Source organism: Theropithecus gelada, chromosome 8 (genome assembly GCF_003255815.1).
Source record: "Theropithecus gelada isolate Dixy chromosome 8, Tgel_1.0, whole genome shotgun sequence".
Lineage (NCBI taxonomy): Eukaryota > Metazoa > Chordata > Mammalia > Primates > Cercopithecidae > Theropithecus > Theropithecus gelada.
Window position 1 is genome coordinate 26,259,879 of NC_037676.1, and position 16,316 is coordinate 26,276,194.

A 16,316-nucleotide genomic window follows, 5' to 3' on the forward strand; every position below is an offset into this window, starting at 1 on the left:
TTTTTTGTATTTTTTAGTAGAGACGGGGTTTCACCGTGTTCGCCAGGATGGTCTCGATCTCCTGACCTCGTGATCCGCCCGTCTCGGCCTCCCAAAGTGCTGGGATTACAGGCTTGAGCCACCGCGCCCGGCCCTCTCCCTCCTTAAACTACACATGTGTATTTGTATTTCTTTGAGGAAGACTGGGTGGCAGGCACCTATGTATGTGTCTGGAACCATATAGCAAGCTAGAGGCAGATTTCAGGCAAAAGAAATGCCCTTTTGGGCTGGGCATGGTGACTCATATCTGTAATCTCAGCAGGGAGACGGATCACCTGAGGTCAGGAGTTCAAGACCAGCCTGGCAGACACGGTGAAACCCCGTCTCTACTAAAAGTACAAAAGTTAGCTGGGCGTGGTGGTGCATGTCTGTAATCCCAGTTGCTCGGGAGGCTGAGGCAGGAGAATCTCTTGAACCTGGGAGACGGAGGTTGCAGTGAGCTGAGATCGCGCTACTGCACTCCAACATGAGCAAAAAAAAAAAAAGGAAAAAAAATAAAACAGCCCTTTCGTTTAAGTATTTAACCAGATGAGAAACTAAGGATCAGAGAGAAAATGTGGGAAAAGAAAAATTACAGGCAGAAAGTTTTACCTGGCTGAAAACCATCCACAAATGATTTTGTTTCCCCTCAAACCTGGAGTCTCTCTCTCTCTCTTTTTTTTTTTTTCTGCTGTGTTGCCCAGGCTGGTCTCCAAGTCCTGGTGTCAAGTGATCCTCCCACCTCAGCCTCCCAAACTGCTGAGATTACAGGTGTGAGAGCCGCCACGCCAGCCTAAATGTTGAGTCTTTCTTAATCTCTAGAACACAGTAGCTCCTTCAGGCCATGGGGACAGCTGGTGATTAGTTAGAGTTTATTTTTTAGGTTTTGTTTTTGTTTTGAAATTATGAAGTAATTTATGCTTGCTATTAAAAAAAAAGTCCTGAGTTGTGTAAAGGAAAAAGCTGAATCCCCCTTTGCCCACCGACAACCTACTAGTAGCTACTACTAATAATCTGGTATTTCCCAGACATTTTTTGAAATATTTTAAAACTATTTTTGAATATTTTTAAGCAAATATATGTGTGTATGAGCACGCACACACACATGATTTTTCATATAAATGGAATCATGCTGCTTTTTCATTTAATACATATTGCACAGATTTTTTTCGTCAGCACATACAGATTTATCTCATTTTTTTTAATGACTGCATGGGGTTTTGTAACAGGTAGACTATGGATTATGTAATCCTCTGTTAAGGGTCATTATTGTGATTGTTTTTTACAGCCAAATAATATAGTTTAAAAGAAAGTGCCACTGTTTGCTACCTTACACACCAAGCTTTAATTATTGTTAACTTTTTTTTTGTTTGTTTGTTTTTTGAGATGGAGTTTCGCTCTTGTTGCCCAGGCTGGAGGGCAATGGCATGATCTCAGAGCTCACCACAACCTCCACCTCCCGGGTTCAAGTGATTCTTCTGTCTCAGCCTCCCAAGTAGCTGGGATTACAGGGATGCACCACCACGCCCAGCTAGTTTTGTATTTTTAGTAGAGACAGGATTTCTCCATGTTGGTCAGGCTGGTCTCGAACTCCCAACCTCAGGTGATTTGCCCGCCTCGGCCTCCCAAAGCGCTGGGATTACAGGCATGAGCCACCATGCCTGGCCGTTATTTTAATTTTTATGCCCTTTATGGAGGAAACCCTTGACAGGGTTATTTTCATTGTCTTAAATTGGCAGTGCTGTATTAGGTTGTGGTGAAAAGAACCAAATATGGAGGGGTTTGGAGTCCGATGTTCTCATTTATAATCCGCCTGACCTTCAACGAGGTGCTTAAGGCCCCTGAGCTGAGCGTCTTCCTCTGTGAAATGGGCTGCCCAGCTCAGTGTTGTTATGGACAGAAAGAGCTGGCACCATCAGCACGTGGCAGGCGGCCCCCAGTGCCCTGAGTCTCTGTAGAGCCCCCCAAGTCTTTGCTGTCCACCTCTCTCTCATCTGGCCAGCCACACCGCAGAGAGTCAAAGGTCAACAGTTTGCTGTCTGCCCAGATTTCAGATGCTTCCAGCCACTGGCATTTTTGACCTCAGGGACAACCACCCCACTTTTTCTCCTGGCCTGTATTGGAGAACGCTGGCGCAGACTTCCAGAGGAACTGGAGTCATTTTTGGCAAGGTAGACAGAGCACGAAACAGAATCGCTGGCCCAGCCCGCTGACCAGCGGAGGCTTCACCTCCCCTCCTGGATGGTGTCCTTTGGCATTAATTATAAAGGGCGGGAGGGCCGAGCGGGGGCTTCGTGGACCTGCAGTTTGGCTTCAGCAGCTGCCTCCATTGTCTCACCCACACAACAATAGCCACAGTTAAGTGCAGCCTCTCAGCAGACCTGTTCTCTACCTTGGAAAGGACACAAGAGAAGATTAAAGAGGAGAAGCTCTCCCTGTTAGGAGGGCTGAGCACAGGAGGCAATCCTGTGCCCCCTACCGATGTGGGGGCACCTCCCTAGCAAATTAGGTGACTGACAGCGCTGCCCCTACCAGCGCTGAGTGGAAAGTCTAGACAAAACTCCATCTTCTTGGTGGCGCCCTGCATTTCTGGGGGCTCCTCTGACAGCGAGCTGAATACGCACGTGGAAAGTAAATTGAGGGGATGAGGGAAGTTCAGGGCACCTTGGATCCTGGGACCCCTCACCCTGTGGTTGGCACACCTGCTGCCTGTTGCTCCTGGGGACAGTGCCTGGCCCCCCTGAGCCCAGGGTAATGAAGACCCTGGTCCCTTTCCCTCCTCACCCTCTCCCCTCAGCCCCCACATCAAGATACTCCCTGGAGATATGCTTTAGTGTAAGCCGGGGGCCAGGAATGGGAGGAAAATAACAGAAGATAACATTTGTCCTCTGCTTACGTGCTTAGCTGAGACCTTCTGACTCTTTTTAATTTACAAAAGGTAAGACCATATCTTTAAATCCTACAGACCAATGACAAATTTCCTGTCTGCTCTAGATAGGGGCTCCCCTTTTGTGTTCCCACTCCCGGGGCTGCCATAGCAAAGTACCACAAGCTGGGTGAGTTAGAACCACGGAAGTGAATTCTCGACAGTTCTTGAGGCTAGATGTCCAAAATCAGGGTCTTGGCAGGGTTGGTCCCTTCTGGGGGCTCCCGAGAGAGAGTCCGTTTCATGCCTGTCTCCCAGCCCCTGGCAGTTGCTGGCAATTCCTGGTGTTCCTCAGCTTGTAGACGCGTCCCTCTCATCCCTGCCTCCGTCTTCGTGTGGCATCCTCCCTTCTGTGTCTCTGTCTCAGTTTCCCTCTTTCTCTCATAAGGACACGGGTCATTAGATCTAAGGCCCAATCGAAAGCCAAGATGATGTCATATAAAGAGCCCTAATTAGATATTAATTTAAAATTTTTAAAAATCAGCCAGGTGCAGTGACTCACACCTATAATTCCAGCATTTTGGGAGGCCAAGGTGGGAGGATCACTTGGCCAGGAGTTTGAGACCAGCCTGGGCAACATAGCCAGACCCCATCTCTACAAAAAAATTTTAAAAGTTAGCCAGGCATGGTGGTGCGCACATATAATCCCAGCTCCTCAGCATGCTGAAGCAGGAGGGTCACTTGAGTCCAGGAGTTTGAGGTTGCAGTAAGCTGTGATTGCACTACTGCATTCCAGCCTGGGCAACAGAGCAAGACCCTGTCTCTAAACAAATAATAATAATAATGGAGGTAATGATATTAATTTTATTGGCATGCCTCCTGTGTGTCAGGCGTTGTAAGAAATGGGCATTATCTCATTTAATCCTTACAAAATCCCCATTTTACAGATGAGGAAACCGAGGCTCTAGGGAAAGAAGTTCCCCAGCTCGTAACTATCAGTACTTGGGCTTGAAACCGTGTTTATTGGATTCTAAAGTCCATCCTTTAACTTCTGTGCACAGGAACACAAAAGGAGGAGCCCCTATCCAGGGCAGACAGGAAATTTGTCATTGGTCTGTAGGATTTAAAGATATAGTCTTACCTTTGTAGATTAAAGAGAGTCGGAATTTCTCAGCTAAGTTCATAAGCAGAGGACAAATGTTATCTTCTGTCATCTTCTCTCCTTTCTGGCTCCCAGCTTCATCCTATTCTTTCCATTGCTCTGCTGCACTTTTATGTGAGTGAACAGATTTATTTACCTTTTTTCTCTCTGACTTTTTTTAAGAGACAGGGTCTCATTCTGTTGCCCAGGTTGAAGTGCAGTGGCACAGTCGTAGCTCACTGCATTCTTGACTTCCTGGGCTCAATCAGTCCTCCTGCCTCACTCTCCCTAGTAGCTGGGACTACAGGCATGCACCACCATGCCCAGCTGATTTTTGAAATATTTCTTGTAGAGGCAGGGTCTCTATTGTTGCTCAGGCTGGTCTCGAATCCTGGTCTCAAGCAGTCCTCCTGCCTGGACCTCCCAAAGTGCTGGGATTACAGGCTTGTGCCACCCCACCTAGCCTCTCTTTGATTTTCTTTACTGACTTTTTGACATCGTTTGCCCTTTTAAGGGTCATTTGAGGCAAAGCCCTCTCCAGGCTTCCATGGGTTCCTTCAAACACTGAAATGCACCCCTGAGCTCATGAACAGCAGCTGTTTCTGTGATGAAGACTGCTCTCAGTAAATAGGAATGATGACCGACAGCCACATACACAGAGCTGACCTGGGCTTCCATCCATCACTTAAATGTGCTTCTTCCCATGGCTATTTCTCACTGTGGCATTCATCATCATGTTGCAGAAGGCCGCTATTGACACCATTATAACTGAATCTTACAAAACAGAGGGAACTGTCATTAACAGGCAGACATGGCTTTCATCAGAAAATCTCCAACCCTAGATCCAGCACCACCAGATGATCAATGTCTCCGTTTCTTCTGTGCTGCCACTGCACAGATCCAGAGCTCTTGTGAGGAGTAATGAGCAGAACAAAAAAGAGTAATGTCTCACCGGGCGTGGTGGCTCACACCTGTAATACTAGCACTTTGGGAGGCTGAGGCAGGCGGATCACTTGAGGTCAGAAGTTCAAGACTAGCTGACCAGCATGGTGAAACCCTGTCTCTACTAAAAATACAAAAAAATTAACTGGGCATGGTAGCGGGCCCCTGTAATCCCAGCTACTTGGGAGGCTGAGGCAAGAGAATCTCTTGAACCCATCTTGGCAGTGAGCTGAGATTGCGCCACTGCACTCCAACCTGGGCAACAGAGCAAGACTCCATCTAAAAAAAATAAAACTAAAAAAAGTAACCTCTCGGCCAGGCGCGGTGGCTCATGCCTGTAATTCCAGCACTTTGGGAGGCCAAGGCGGATGGATCACAAGGTCAGGAGATCGAGGCCACGGTGAAACCCCGTCTCTACTAAAAATACAAAAGGTCAGGAGATCGAGACCACGGTGAAACCCCGTCTCTACTAAAAATACAAAAAATTTGCCAGGCACGGTGGGGGGCACCTGTAGTCCCAGCTACTCAGGAGGCTGAGGCAGAAGAATGGCGTGAATCCGAGAGGCGGAGCTTGCAGTGAGCTGAGATCGTGCCACTGCACTCGGCGACAGGGCGAGACTCCGTCTCAAAAAAAAAAAAAAAATGTAACCTCTCGACATGTGCAAGCACTGACGACTGCAGGTCGCTGGATCGAATGCTTCGTGTATGTGGCCTTAGGATCTTCCTCTCCTCTGACTCTATCTCAAGGGTAGCCACAGATGCTGCTGAGAACAGGATGAGTCCCTGCCCCTAAGGGGATCCTAGGAGAGCACACTCAAGGCTCTGCAGGATCCAAGAAAAGCAGAGTTACCCCTTGGTGGTGGGAAAGGTGGAACCTCATGGAGAAGGCAGCGTTTGGGTCTGGTGTCGAAGGCCAAACTGATAGAAGTCCATGCTGTTGGTGAAGGTCACAATGTGTTAAACCAGGGAGGCCAGCAAGTAGGAAGCCTGCTCAGAAAACACCTGCAGACCAGTTCAGCTGGTGTTTGGGTGCGTGCAGGTGGGTGGTTAGAAGGAAGGAGAGGACAGTCAGTTGGCATTACCACACTTAACTCAGTTCCCTCCTGTAGCACTAGTCCCTCAGCAGCAGCTGTGTTGCAGAAATTAGTTTAGTTTAGTTTAGTTTTTTGAGATGGAGTTTTGCTCTTTTTGCCCAGGCAGGAGTGCAATGGTGAGATCTTGGCTTACTGTAACCTCTGCCTCCTGGGTTCAAGTGATTCTCCTGCCTCAGCCTCTGAATAGCTGGGATTACAGGCGTGCACCACCATGCCCGGCCAATTTTGTATTTTTGGTAGAGACGGGGTTTTACCATATTGGCCAGGCCAGTCTCGAACTCCTGACCTCAGGTGATCTGCCTTTCTCGGCCTCCCAAAGCGCTGGGATTACAGCATGAACCACTGCGCCCGGCCAAGATTTTTATTATTTCTGAATGGTTGCCCCTAGTGGATCTCTGCCTCCAGGACAGCTGTTTTCTCCTAAAGTGCATCTGGAATAGCTTTCAGGTTCACCGTCTTTCAACTTCTGGAAAAGACAGATTGAATTAACATTGTCCTCTTATGCTCCATGAACCAGGCTACCCCTACTGGGAGAGTAGGATCCATGGATGGAGCTCTCATCACCTTCCAGCCATGCCCCTGTTCTTGGTGTCTGCTTTGCTGAAGTGTTCCTGGAGGGGGTTGGGGTAGGAAGGAGAGGGGAAGCAGGAGAGGAAGACTCCACACCCTGAGTCTCCAGTAGGAATCTCCTCTCCAGCCCTCAGCACATGACATTCAGTGACCTGGACACTTCACTTTAGTCCTCATCCAAGCCCCTCCCCCATCCTCTGGTCCACCGAGAAGGTTCTGAAGCGTATTTTGTACATTGGCATCTCTTGGTCCAGTTTGCCAGAGAAGGAGCTCAGTGTCTGTGGAACTGATGAAGCAAGTTCAGGTCAGAGAACTCCCCCCATGCACAAACCAGAGACTTGGAAACAGCCAGAGAACTGTGTGTCGACTGGGTAATTCAATGCCATACCGCTCCCAAGAACTGAAAGGACCTGGTCATTTGTCACCAGAAAGGCTACGTGTCCCAGCTCTTTAACAGTGGGAACCTCGCTGTCCTGTTTGTGGAATATAATCCATCAGCAATCTAATGGTCTATAACAATTAAGACCCAAATCAAAGGAGTTGGTTTTGAAGTTTCTAGAGCAGAAAAAAATTCTTTAAATTTCTTTGTAAAGATGGGGTTTCCCTATGTTTCCCAGGCTGGTCTTAAACTCCTGGCCTCAATATAGCGAAATTTAGATGCCTGGGTGGAAGAGCTTATAGTTTTTGGCTTTTCCGCTTGGTTTCTCAGAATCCTTGGAGCCCCTCTCTTCTTCTTACCACCAGTCAGCCTCCAACCCGTTCCTCTACCAGCCCCTTCCCAATTCCTTTTGAGAGATTGTTATAAGTAGTACCTTCTCATTATAGGAATATTGAAAAACACAAAGAAAGCAGCATCTATGAATCTGCCTCCCATGGGAAACTACAGTTAGCATCTTGTATTTTATGTTAACCTTTTAAAAAATGTTTTAAGATGAAAATTCAAATGGATGCTATTCTGATGAGACTTGGGCTAGATGGGGCACAAGTAGGGGCTTCTTGCTTTCAGTCAGATGAAGGAGGGGAACAGTTTCCACAATTTCTAGAGGGTCCTTCATTTTGCTTTCTTGATTGTTTTAGGGAGTGGCTGAGGCTGAACTGGAACAGAACCTGAGTCGGACTTTCAAAAGCCTCTTCAGAGCAAGCGATGAGGTGAGGGGTGGGGACGGGGGCAGAAAAACAGGAGGGGGCCGTTGTGAAGGAAGTTGGGTACCTAGTGTGTGGCAGGGACCAGGAGTAGCAATCTGGCCTCCTTTTCTTTCATTTCTGTAGTCAGGGTAATTGAGGTCCCCACTCTCCTGGTCCGTCCTTAGTGGGAAAATTTATATCCCCACTGACACACAAGGTCAGAGAATGATTATAATAATGATAGCTTAGAAATTATGCTATTACCATTACCATTTTAACATGCATAATTGGTTTACCCAAGTCCAAAATTAATTGCTGTCCCCAACTCTCTTCTTGAAGCAGAGGAGTTTAAAAACCTTTAACTCTGTAACCTGCACCCTCCTGTCTTACGTGTTAGGAGTCATCATCACTATTGTTGTTTTATATACAGTCAATTCCTGCTCCCTGTCCCATATTTTCCACTTTCTTTACTGATCACTTCTTGCATCTCACTCATTTGCATTGAGTTCAGTTTCTTTCTTCCTGAAGCATCCCCTTTAGTAGTTCTCTCAATAAGAGTCTGTTGGTAGTAAATTCAGATTGTGGTGCCTGAAGACATCTTAATTTTAATCTTAAAGAATCATTTATCTGAGTATAGAATTTTAGGGTGTTTTCTTTTAGAAAATTCTGTCTTTGCTTGTGAGTCAGCCTCGGGTCTAACCCCCTGTATGTTAATTGTCTAAGCCAATTAATTATCCTGGACACTGCAGGTCTGATCTGCAGTTTAACCCATCTTTGAAGTATTAATTTCAATAAATAGTTTTTTTAAATTTGTGAAAGTTTTATTTGGTTCTTTTTCAAATCATTCTGATCTCTTTTGATAGAGTCTTGTATTCTTATTTTTCAGTTCCTTTTATGTCTCCAATTATTTGAAGTATATTAATTTCTAATTCTTTTTTTTTTTTTTCTCTGTCTCTCTCTCCCTCTTGCAAGCTCTATTATTTGATGTTTTTGGAGAGTCATATCTCACTGTTTGCTCCTTTTGCTGCCTTTTGCTGTGGGGCCTTGTTATGTGAGTGTGGGTTTTGTAAATTTGGTTTATAAACTCATCTTCAGCAGTACTTAATCTGTACCTGTCTGCTTCAGTTGGGCTTGAGGAAATGACTCCTTGAGTGGTTAAGGATTTCTTCTGCCAAGCATCCTGGGGGCATTACCAGCCTAGGCTCACTTTGTTGTTGTTGTTGTTGTTGTTCTTGTTTACTTCACACCTTGGGGGTTTCCAGATCATGCAGAGAATGCAAACTCAAATCCAAGCAGTTGGGAAGGCAGGCCTAGAGCTATGAATTCCCAAGGGGGTGTCTTTTGGTTTCCTCTTAGTACCAAGCTGAAACAGATGAATTCCTTTAACATCTTTATCATCATGAGGGGATTTTTTTTCTCATCAATTTTTTCACTGAAGGTATAGCATGTCAGAGACCCCAGATTTACTGGCTTTACCATGGAGTGGCATGGAATATCACATCTCCGACTTCTCATCATAGGCCTAAGGTCTCTTTTCTTGTTCCTATGGGTTGATAAACCTAGGTCTTCACATTACCAAGGTCTGCAAGGGCCCTGGGGCAGTTCTCAGCCCAGAGCTTTGGTTGTGAGCTCCCTCTTTACTTGACTCCTGTGAGGGGGTCCCTGGCTCTCTTGGGAGTTCCATGTGTTTGTTACAGCCTGCATGGTACTTAGAGGTCATTTGTCGTAACAGGGTTTTCAGATGAGCATATTTCCTTTGCATCACCCGTGACGTCATTTGTAACTCTTCTCTTTTCTTCCTACAGAGTGTTTTATCCATGCATAAAGTCTGTGAAATGGGTAAGAGACATGCTTGGGAGAGCCACATTGGGAACCAGCTGAATGTTAAATGGATGTTTCTGCCTCTAACTGCTGTGGGCAGAAGCCCTGAGCCCTCCAGCTCTGAACTTAAAGTTGCCCAGGCAGGGTCCCCTTGGCCTGCATAGGGCTGACTCTAACCCCAGGCCTGAGCACACAGCCTGGAGTTCCTACCCTTTAGGGAGCTGTGGCTTCAAGATCTTAAACAGTAAGAGCTTGGAGGAGTCTTAGAGCTCGTCCAGGGCAAAATCCACCCTCTGCTGATAAGGACCCCAGGATTGAGATCTTACCTCTACGGGGGTCACCCGGTGTATGCAGGTGGAGTGGGTGGGTCCCCTGCCCAGGTCTCCTCCATTGCAGTTCGCCGGCCCCTCTCCATCCAGGCGCCACGTTTCCAATTCCCCCACGTGGAGCCCATCCTTGTGTCCCTCCTGGGTTGGGTATGAGTGAAGGGTCAGAGTTGAGATTTGATTGGAGCTCATCCCCATGGCCCCTAGATCCAGCACTCTTCCCACAAGACCTTATTTTTGCTGCAGCACTGTGGCCTTGACATCATTCACTTGTATTTTTGTGAATAATGATGACCACTGTCACTTGTCTGGGCACGTGCTGACCATCTGTATAAAACTCTGGACTAGCCGCCTTTAGATAAATTATTTATGATCCTCGAAGCTTTCCGAAAAATGCTACTATTTTTAATTTCCAAAGAGGAAAACAGGTCTCAGAGGGTTAAGTAACTTGTCCAAAGTGGCTGAGCTGGGATTAAACTCCTCTGACCCTGCAGGCCATGCTCTTGTCACTGTTCAAAGAACATCTCCCTTCCCTCCCCCACACCCACATTCCCTTATTCCTTCACACTGTCTGTCACTCATTCATTCACCCATTCATTCATTCCTCAAAAGCTGTGAGCACACGCTGGGTATGAGGCCAGGGCTGCATGCTCAGACACCCAGACACACGAAGCAGTGTGGCCACCCTGGGTGAGCCCACTGTCTCATGGGAGGCAGAACAGCTGGGATGCGCGCAGAGGGGCCCTGAGGTACAGTGAGCCTGGGGCACCCGCCTAGTGGGGAGGCTTAGGGTGGTTTCATCACAGGGTGACACACTGGTCACATACCCCTTTGATGTGTCTCACAAAAGCCTGGAATAGCCAGCTGCTCTGCCTCTGGGTCTTCGTGAATCTGAAAATGACGACTGGCCCTGTTCAGGCACCAGCACTGAGGCTGTGCCCTGTGAAATTGCAGTGGTCCCTGGGCTGCCAGGGGTCATCACAGGCCATCCTCTGGGGGGACTGTGCAGCACCTTGAAGACAAGATAGGGGTCCACAGTGGGATACCATAGAGGGTCTGTGCAGCACACGGGAGGCGACAGGATCCAGCCTCCTGGCCTGGGTTCTCTTCCTGCCTAAGAGGAAAAACAGAGCAAGCCCTTAGGAAAATTCCAAGAATCTCTGGCAATATCTCCGAAGGGTCACAGTTAAGCTGGCTGGGAAAGGTTTAGAGAGGGGGAGAGCAGGATCTGGGGGCTGGCAGGGTCTGGGCTACAGCTGCTGTGTACCTGAAAAAGCCGGCGACTGTGGTTGGTCCAGGAGCTGTGATAATAGCCAGTGAAGTCGTGGCTAGGTGGGAGGGAATGTCAGCCTGCAGTGTGACCGTGAGATCACAGCTTGGAGCTTTCGAGGAGATGGGCTCACTCTGGCAAAGGATAAGGGAACAAAAGATGGAGGCGCTCACAAGGCCTTGCGCGAGTTCAGATGGTCTGTGAGAGGCAGTGAGGTACCCAGCCTCCGTTAGAGGCCTTAAAACGCAGAACCCTGGCCCGGGGATGGGAAAGTCAACAGCTGGCTTTTTTTGCAGGAGGACTTTTTGTAAGGACCCCAGAAGAGCCCAGCCTCAGCAGGATGGTCACCGAGGAGGAAATCCAGTTCTATGTGCAGCAGTTCAAGAAGTCTGGTTTCAGGTAAAGAGAGCGCAGGGCCCAGACACAGATGAGAGACGATCGACAGATAGTGATCTTCCGCCCTCAGGGTGGAGGGTGAGGCCCAGTTCTCCTCCACCACAGCCCTCATGGGTGCCAGGCCAGCCTCTGCTTGAATGCCTCCAGTGTCAGGAGGCTCACTACTTTTTGGTGCTCAGCCTGCTCTAGTTTGGGACACTCAGCTTGTTCTTCCTTATGCTTGCAGAGCCCCCATAGGGCAGAGGTTTTCAACTACTTTTCAGTCATGGCTCCTCGGAGAATCAGATGGCAACTCTGGGCTCTTTCTTCAGAAAGACATAAAAATCCACATAAACTCAAAAAGTGCATACATTTTGGTGCATTTGCCCTACTTCCCGATGTCATATTAGGAGGGGGCATCTTTGCTCCACCTCCCTGTGTCCCTTTCAAGTGGGCTCCCTGGGGCAGGCGAGTGGCCTCTGGATGGTGAGGCTGCTCAACCAAGGTCCCCAGCATCAGCAACCTCCCCAGCCTCCAAGGCGACACGATGACATTCCCTGGACAGTCCTGTAGGGCCGGCTTCTATGTGTCCCAGAAGACCACCCAGAGGCTGCCAGTTCACTCAGTGGAGTCCTGTGTCCTTGCACAAGGCCTCGCTGCTAGAGCGTGGCAACTGCGCCCAACAGCACGGCGTGGGTCCTGGGCTCTATTCTCTTGCCCCTGCAGGAGGCTTTGCTCTTCCCAGGATGACTGGCCGTGCAGAGCAGGTTTCTGTTGGTGTGTGTAGCAGAGCCGTCTACTTACCACCTCCCTCTTTTTACTTTCTGATCTCTCCCCAGAGGTCCTCTAAACTGGTACCGAAACATGGAAAGGAACTGGAAATGGGCCTGCAAAAGCTTGGGGCGGAAGGTGAGTGCCAGGTTCAGTGTGGTCTCCTCTGCACCCCGGAACCCACCCATGGGGCTTCCCATTGGCCTGAGCTGATATGACCTGGGCCAGAGCTGGTCGTGGACAGACCTGCTGGCCACCTCCTTTCCCTTTGGGGTTTGGGAAGTGACTCCCTTCAGGGGTTTCCCGTTAGGATCTTTCTTGCTGGTATTTCCCTTGGGATGGTAGAGGGTGACGTTGGGGATGGAGGTGGGGTGTGTCCAGGTTACTGCAGCATCCATCCAGAATCCCCAGGTCCCCTGGTGGTACCCCAAGCCAGGGCTGCAGATGGCCCAGGGCACCTCCCAGAAGCGACATGGATACTGGAGCTCCCAGCGCTGGAGGAGCATTAGACGCTCTCAGAGATGTGACTTCAGCCTCTGGTTGAGTCACCTTGCACAAGCGAATCTCTGAGTCTCAGTTTCCTCATTTGTCAAGCAGAAGATAGGTTTCCAATCTCTGGGTCTGCAGAAGGAGTAATAGAGGTCCCCAGTTTACATTCAAAATGTTTAAAAATCTAAGGGAAATCAAATTATTCCCCAGTGTGATTGTGCAGGTCGTCAGGCCTTCATCGGCTCACTCAGTAACCCTGGTTACCTTGTTGGTTCACTCTGTAAGTGAACACACTGCTACGTGCCAGGCTTCCTGCGAGACCCTGGGATACTATGGTGTGTAAACAGACCAGGTCTTAACCTCCCGAAGTTAGATCTTGAGGCACTAGAGTAGATAACATCGTGGTTAAGAGCAGCCTAGGAAGCACATGGGCTGAGTCTAATCCCTGTGTGACCCTGGGAAAGGTACTTAACCCCTCTGATCCACTGTTGCTTCTTCTGCAATATGGAAGTGGCAAGAACAGTGCCTCCCTCATAGAGCTGTGTAAGGATGAAATGGGTGAAGGCACATGACCTGTTACAAGCAGTACTGGGAACCTAGTAGCTCCATTAGTGTTCCTTGTCATTGTCATCATATGACTGACGAAAATGACCAAACTGCAGTTGGACAGACAAAATCTCTCAAAGCGTGGAGGAAAATATTGACAAAGGCACTGGGAAGGTGAATCCCAATGGTGCTAAGGTCAGAAACCCTCCTCTTCCACAGTTTCTTTTTTTCTGGAAACAGTCTTGCTCAGTTGCCCAGGCTAGAGTGCAGTGGCGTGATCTCGGCTCACTGCAACCTCTGCCCCTGGGTTCAAGTGATTCTCCTGCCTCAGCCTCCCAAGCAGCTGGAATTACAGGAGTGCGCCACCACAACCGGCTAATTTTTTGTGTTTTAGTAGAGACAGGGTTTCACCATGTTGGGCAGGGTGGTCTCAAACTCCTGAGCTCAGGTGATCCACCCACCTCGGCCTTCCAAAGTGCTGGGATGACAGGCCTGAGCCACTGTGCCCAGCCTCTCTTCCGCAGTTTCCGGTCAGATCTTCCTCTCTCCTCCCCCACCTCCTCCCATCCTGCCCCCCTGCCACCCCCTACCCAGTTCACATTTTAGCTTGGAACATTCTAGAGCTTACAAACCTCATAGAAGCCTCAGGATTCATTTTAGCCACAAAATCATTTTTGACCTTCTCCTGGCTCCTGGTTGTGGACGGGGGGGTGCGGAGAGATGCCCATCACTCCGTGTGTAAATGAAAATAGTGCAAGTTCCTCAAGCAGGGATGGGTCAAAGGTGCTTGGAAATTAGGGTAATGGTGGAGCGAGAACAAATAAAAAAACACAGAGGTTTCCTGGCCTTCCTGTGCATGCCTCCCTGCGTTCAACTCATTTGCCTGCAGTTAAAAGGGAAGTCATTTTGCTGCTGTTCATGTCACATTGATAACTATCGTGACTGCCCCCATTCTCTCCGGAACCTTGGCCGCCCCTTTTAAGCGTCTGTTTAATTCAGAGAAGAGGAATCTTGATCTTCATTCAAGGGTGTCTTCCCTCTTGGTGCGGTCGATTCAGTTCTCCCAGTTACACGCAGCTCTGCACACGTTCTCACTCACACACGTCTGCACACACAAGACCCATGTTGGCCTCTGCACTGCTGAAGCTGTCATTTTAAAGATCTCCAGTAATAACCACGAGTCTGTTGTGCAAAGTTTGGCAGATACAATGTCAGGACCACAGCAGGGCGGTGGGCAGGGGTCTTTCATGGGAGGAAGGGAGGGCTTCCCTTGTGGAGTGCCGGCCACTCCTGTTTCCTGTTCTCTCCCCAGATCCTGATTCCGGCCCTGATGGTCACGGCGGAGAAGGACTTCGTGCTCGTTCCTCAGATGTCCAAGCACATGGAGGACTGGGTGAGGGAATGGCCCTGCACAGGGGTCATCGGTGCCCCCCGGGAGAGGGCATGGGCAAGGGTGCTAAGAGGGAAGATGGCAGCGGAGGATACACCTTGTCATGTGGATGGGACCGCGGTTGAAGCACTTCAGTAACATCACTGTCCCCCGCTTGCAAGCAGCAACCGTGACTGTGCCTTCCTTTCCCCTGCACGCATGTGGGGTTTCGTTCACTCATCATTCCCTTCCTAAGTCATGCAGGGTTCGGGCAGGGTGGCCTTCGGGGAGCAGAGAGAAGGCGTCCATTGCCCGTTGCTCTAACCTGAGACACACCCATCTGCATTCTTCCATTTACTTTCCTGCGTGGCTTTCCTTTCAGATTCCCCACCTGAAAAGGGGACACATTGAGGACTGTGGGCACTGGACACAGATGGACAAGTAAGGAGGTTGGGGGCACCTGGGGTCAGGGAGAGCAGGGCCCCCTGTTCACCTTCCATAAAAGCTTTCCTGGTTTCATTGTGGTGGCTTTGGCCTGGCTTAGCCACTCATGTCACTCACCTCTGCCTTGGAGTTGGGTGGGTAGGCACAGACAAGTGTGAATGGCTTTGTTTTTTTTCTTCTCCCTTTCCTCCAGGCCCGCCGAGGTGAATCAGATCCTCATTAAGTGGCTGGAGTCTGATGCCCGGAACCCACCGGTGGTCTCAAAGATGTAGCACGCAGCGTGCATCCACGCTCAGCAGGTGTGCCATCCTTCCGCCTGCTGGGGCACCATTCTTAGTATACAGAGGTGGCCTTACACACATCTCTCGTGGATGGCAGCATTGCTTTGAAGGGGTTTGGAAAAAAAAAGATTTTCATTACATAAAGTGAATCAAATTTGACATTATTTTAGATCCCAGAGAAATCAGGTGTGATTAGTTCTCCAAGCATGAATGCATCGTCCCTTTATCTCTAAGAACCCTTAGTGTCCTGTGGGGGAACAAAATGGGGTGGCGAGGTGGTGATTTCTCTTTAACTGACCAATCCATAGTTTTGGAGAAAAATCAGCCATTCACTGAGAAGAATCTTAGTAGAGATTGGGATGCGTTACTCAATAAAGCTAAGATGACTATGCTGCTGGTCGCTGTTCTTGGAGAGGTGGAGTGAGTGTTCAAGGAGAATGCATGGCGTTGGGATGAGCCCTTTCTCTCTGCTTTTGAGCCCTGTTCTGGGCTCCGAGGTGCTGCATGATCTAGGCCTTGCTGGCCAGGAGACACTTCTACGGGGATGGCAGTGTCTCTTGTGCTCTGTCCCCTAAAGCAGCCACTGGCCACAGGTAGCCACCTGCCTTTCTCCCAGCTTCCCTAGCAGATTTTGCTCAGGCACAAATGCGCACCTTGAGCATGCGAAATGTGCTAGTGAGGCTGAGGAAGCGAATTTTAAATTCCATTGAATTTTAATCAGTTTAAAGTTAAATAGCAGCAGCTGCCATGAGGCTCAGGCAGATCCAGCCCGTCTTCCCCTCTGCCCTCTCCTCCCTCCTGTCACATCCAGTTAGGTGCCTGTCTCACTGATGTGTCTCCCGCAGTGGTCTCTCCCCTGCCCTGCTTC

At 49.1% G+C, this 16,316-nt stretch overlaps 1 protein-coding gene across 2 annotated transcripts in view; it reads left to right on the forward strand.

The window, feature by feature from the left end:
- Positions 1-15,842, forward strand: part of EPHX2 (epoxide hydrolase 2) — a 56,817-nt gene extending 40,975 nt beyond the window's left edge. For both annotated transcript variants that reach the window (XM_025393771.1, XM_025393772.1), the window contains 7 exons: positions 7,709-7,780; positions 9,562-9,595; positions 11,470-11,572; positions 12,388-12,457; positions 14,667-14,747; positions 15,106-15,164; positions 15,361-15,842. In XM_025393771.1, coding sequence (XP_025249556.1) covers positions 7,709-7,780; positions 9,562-9,595; positions 11,470-11,572; positions 12,388-12,457; positions 14,667-14,747; positions 15,106-15,164; positions 15,361-15,439 — 498 coding nt within the window. In that variant the 3' untranslated portion in view covers positions 15,440-15,842. The remainder of the gene's footprint in view (positions 1-7,708; positions 7,781-9,561; positions 9,596-11,469; positions 11,573-12,387; positions 12,458-14,666; positions 14,748-15,105; positions 15,165-15,360) is intronic.
- The last annotated feature ends 474 nt before the right edge of the window (positions 15,843-16,316 follow it).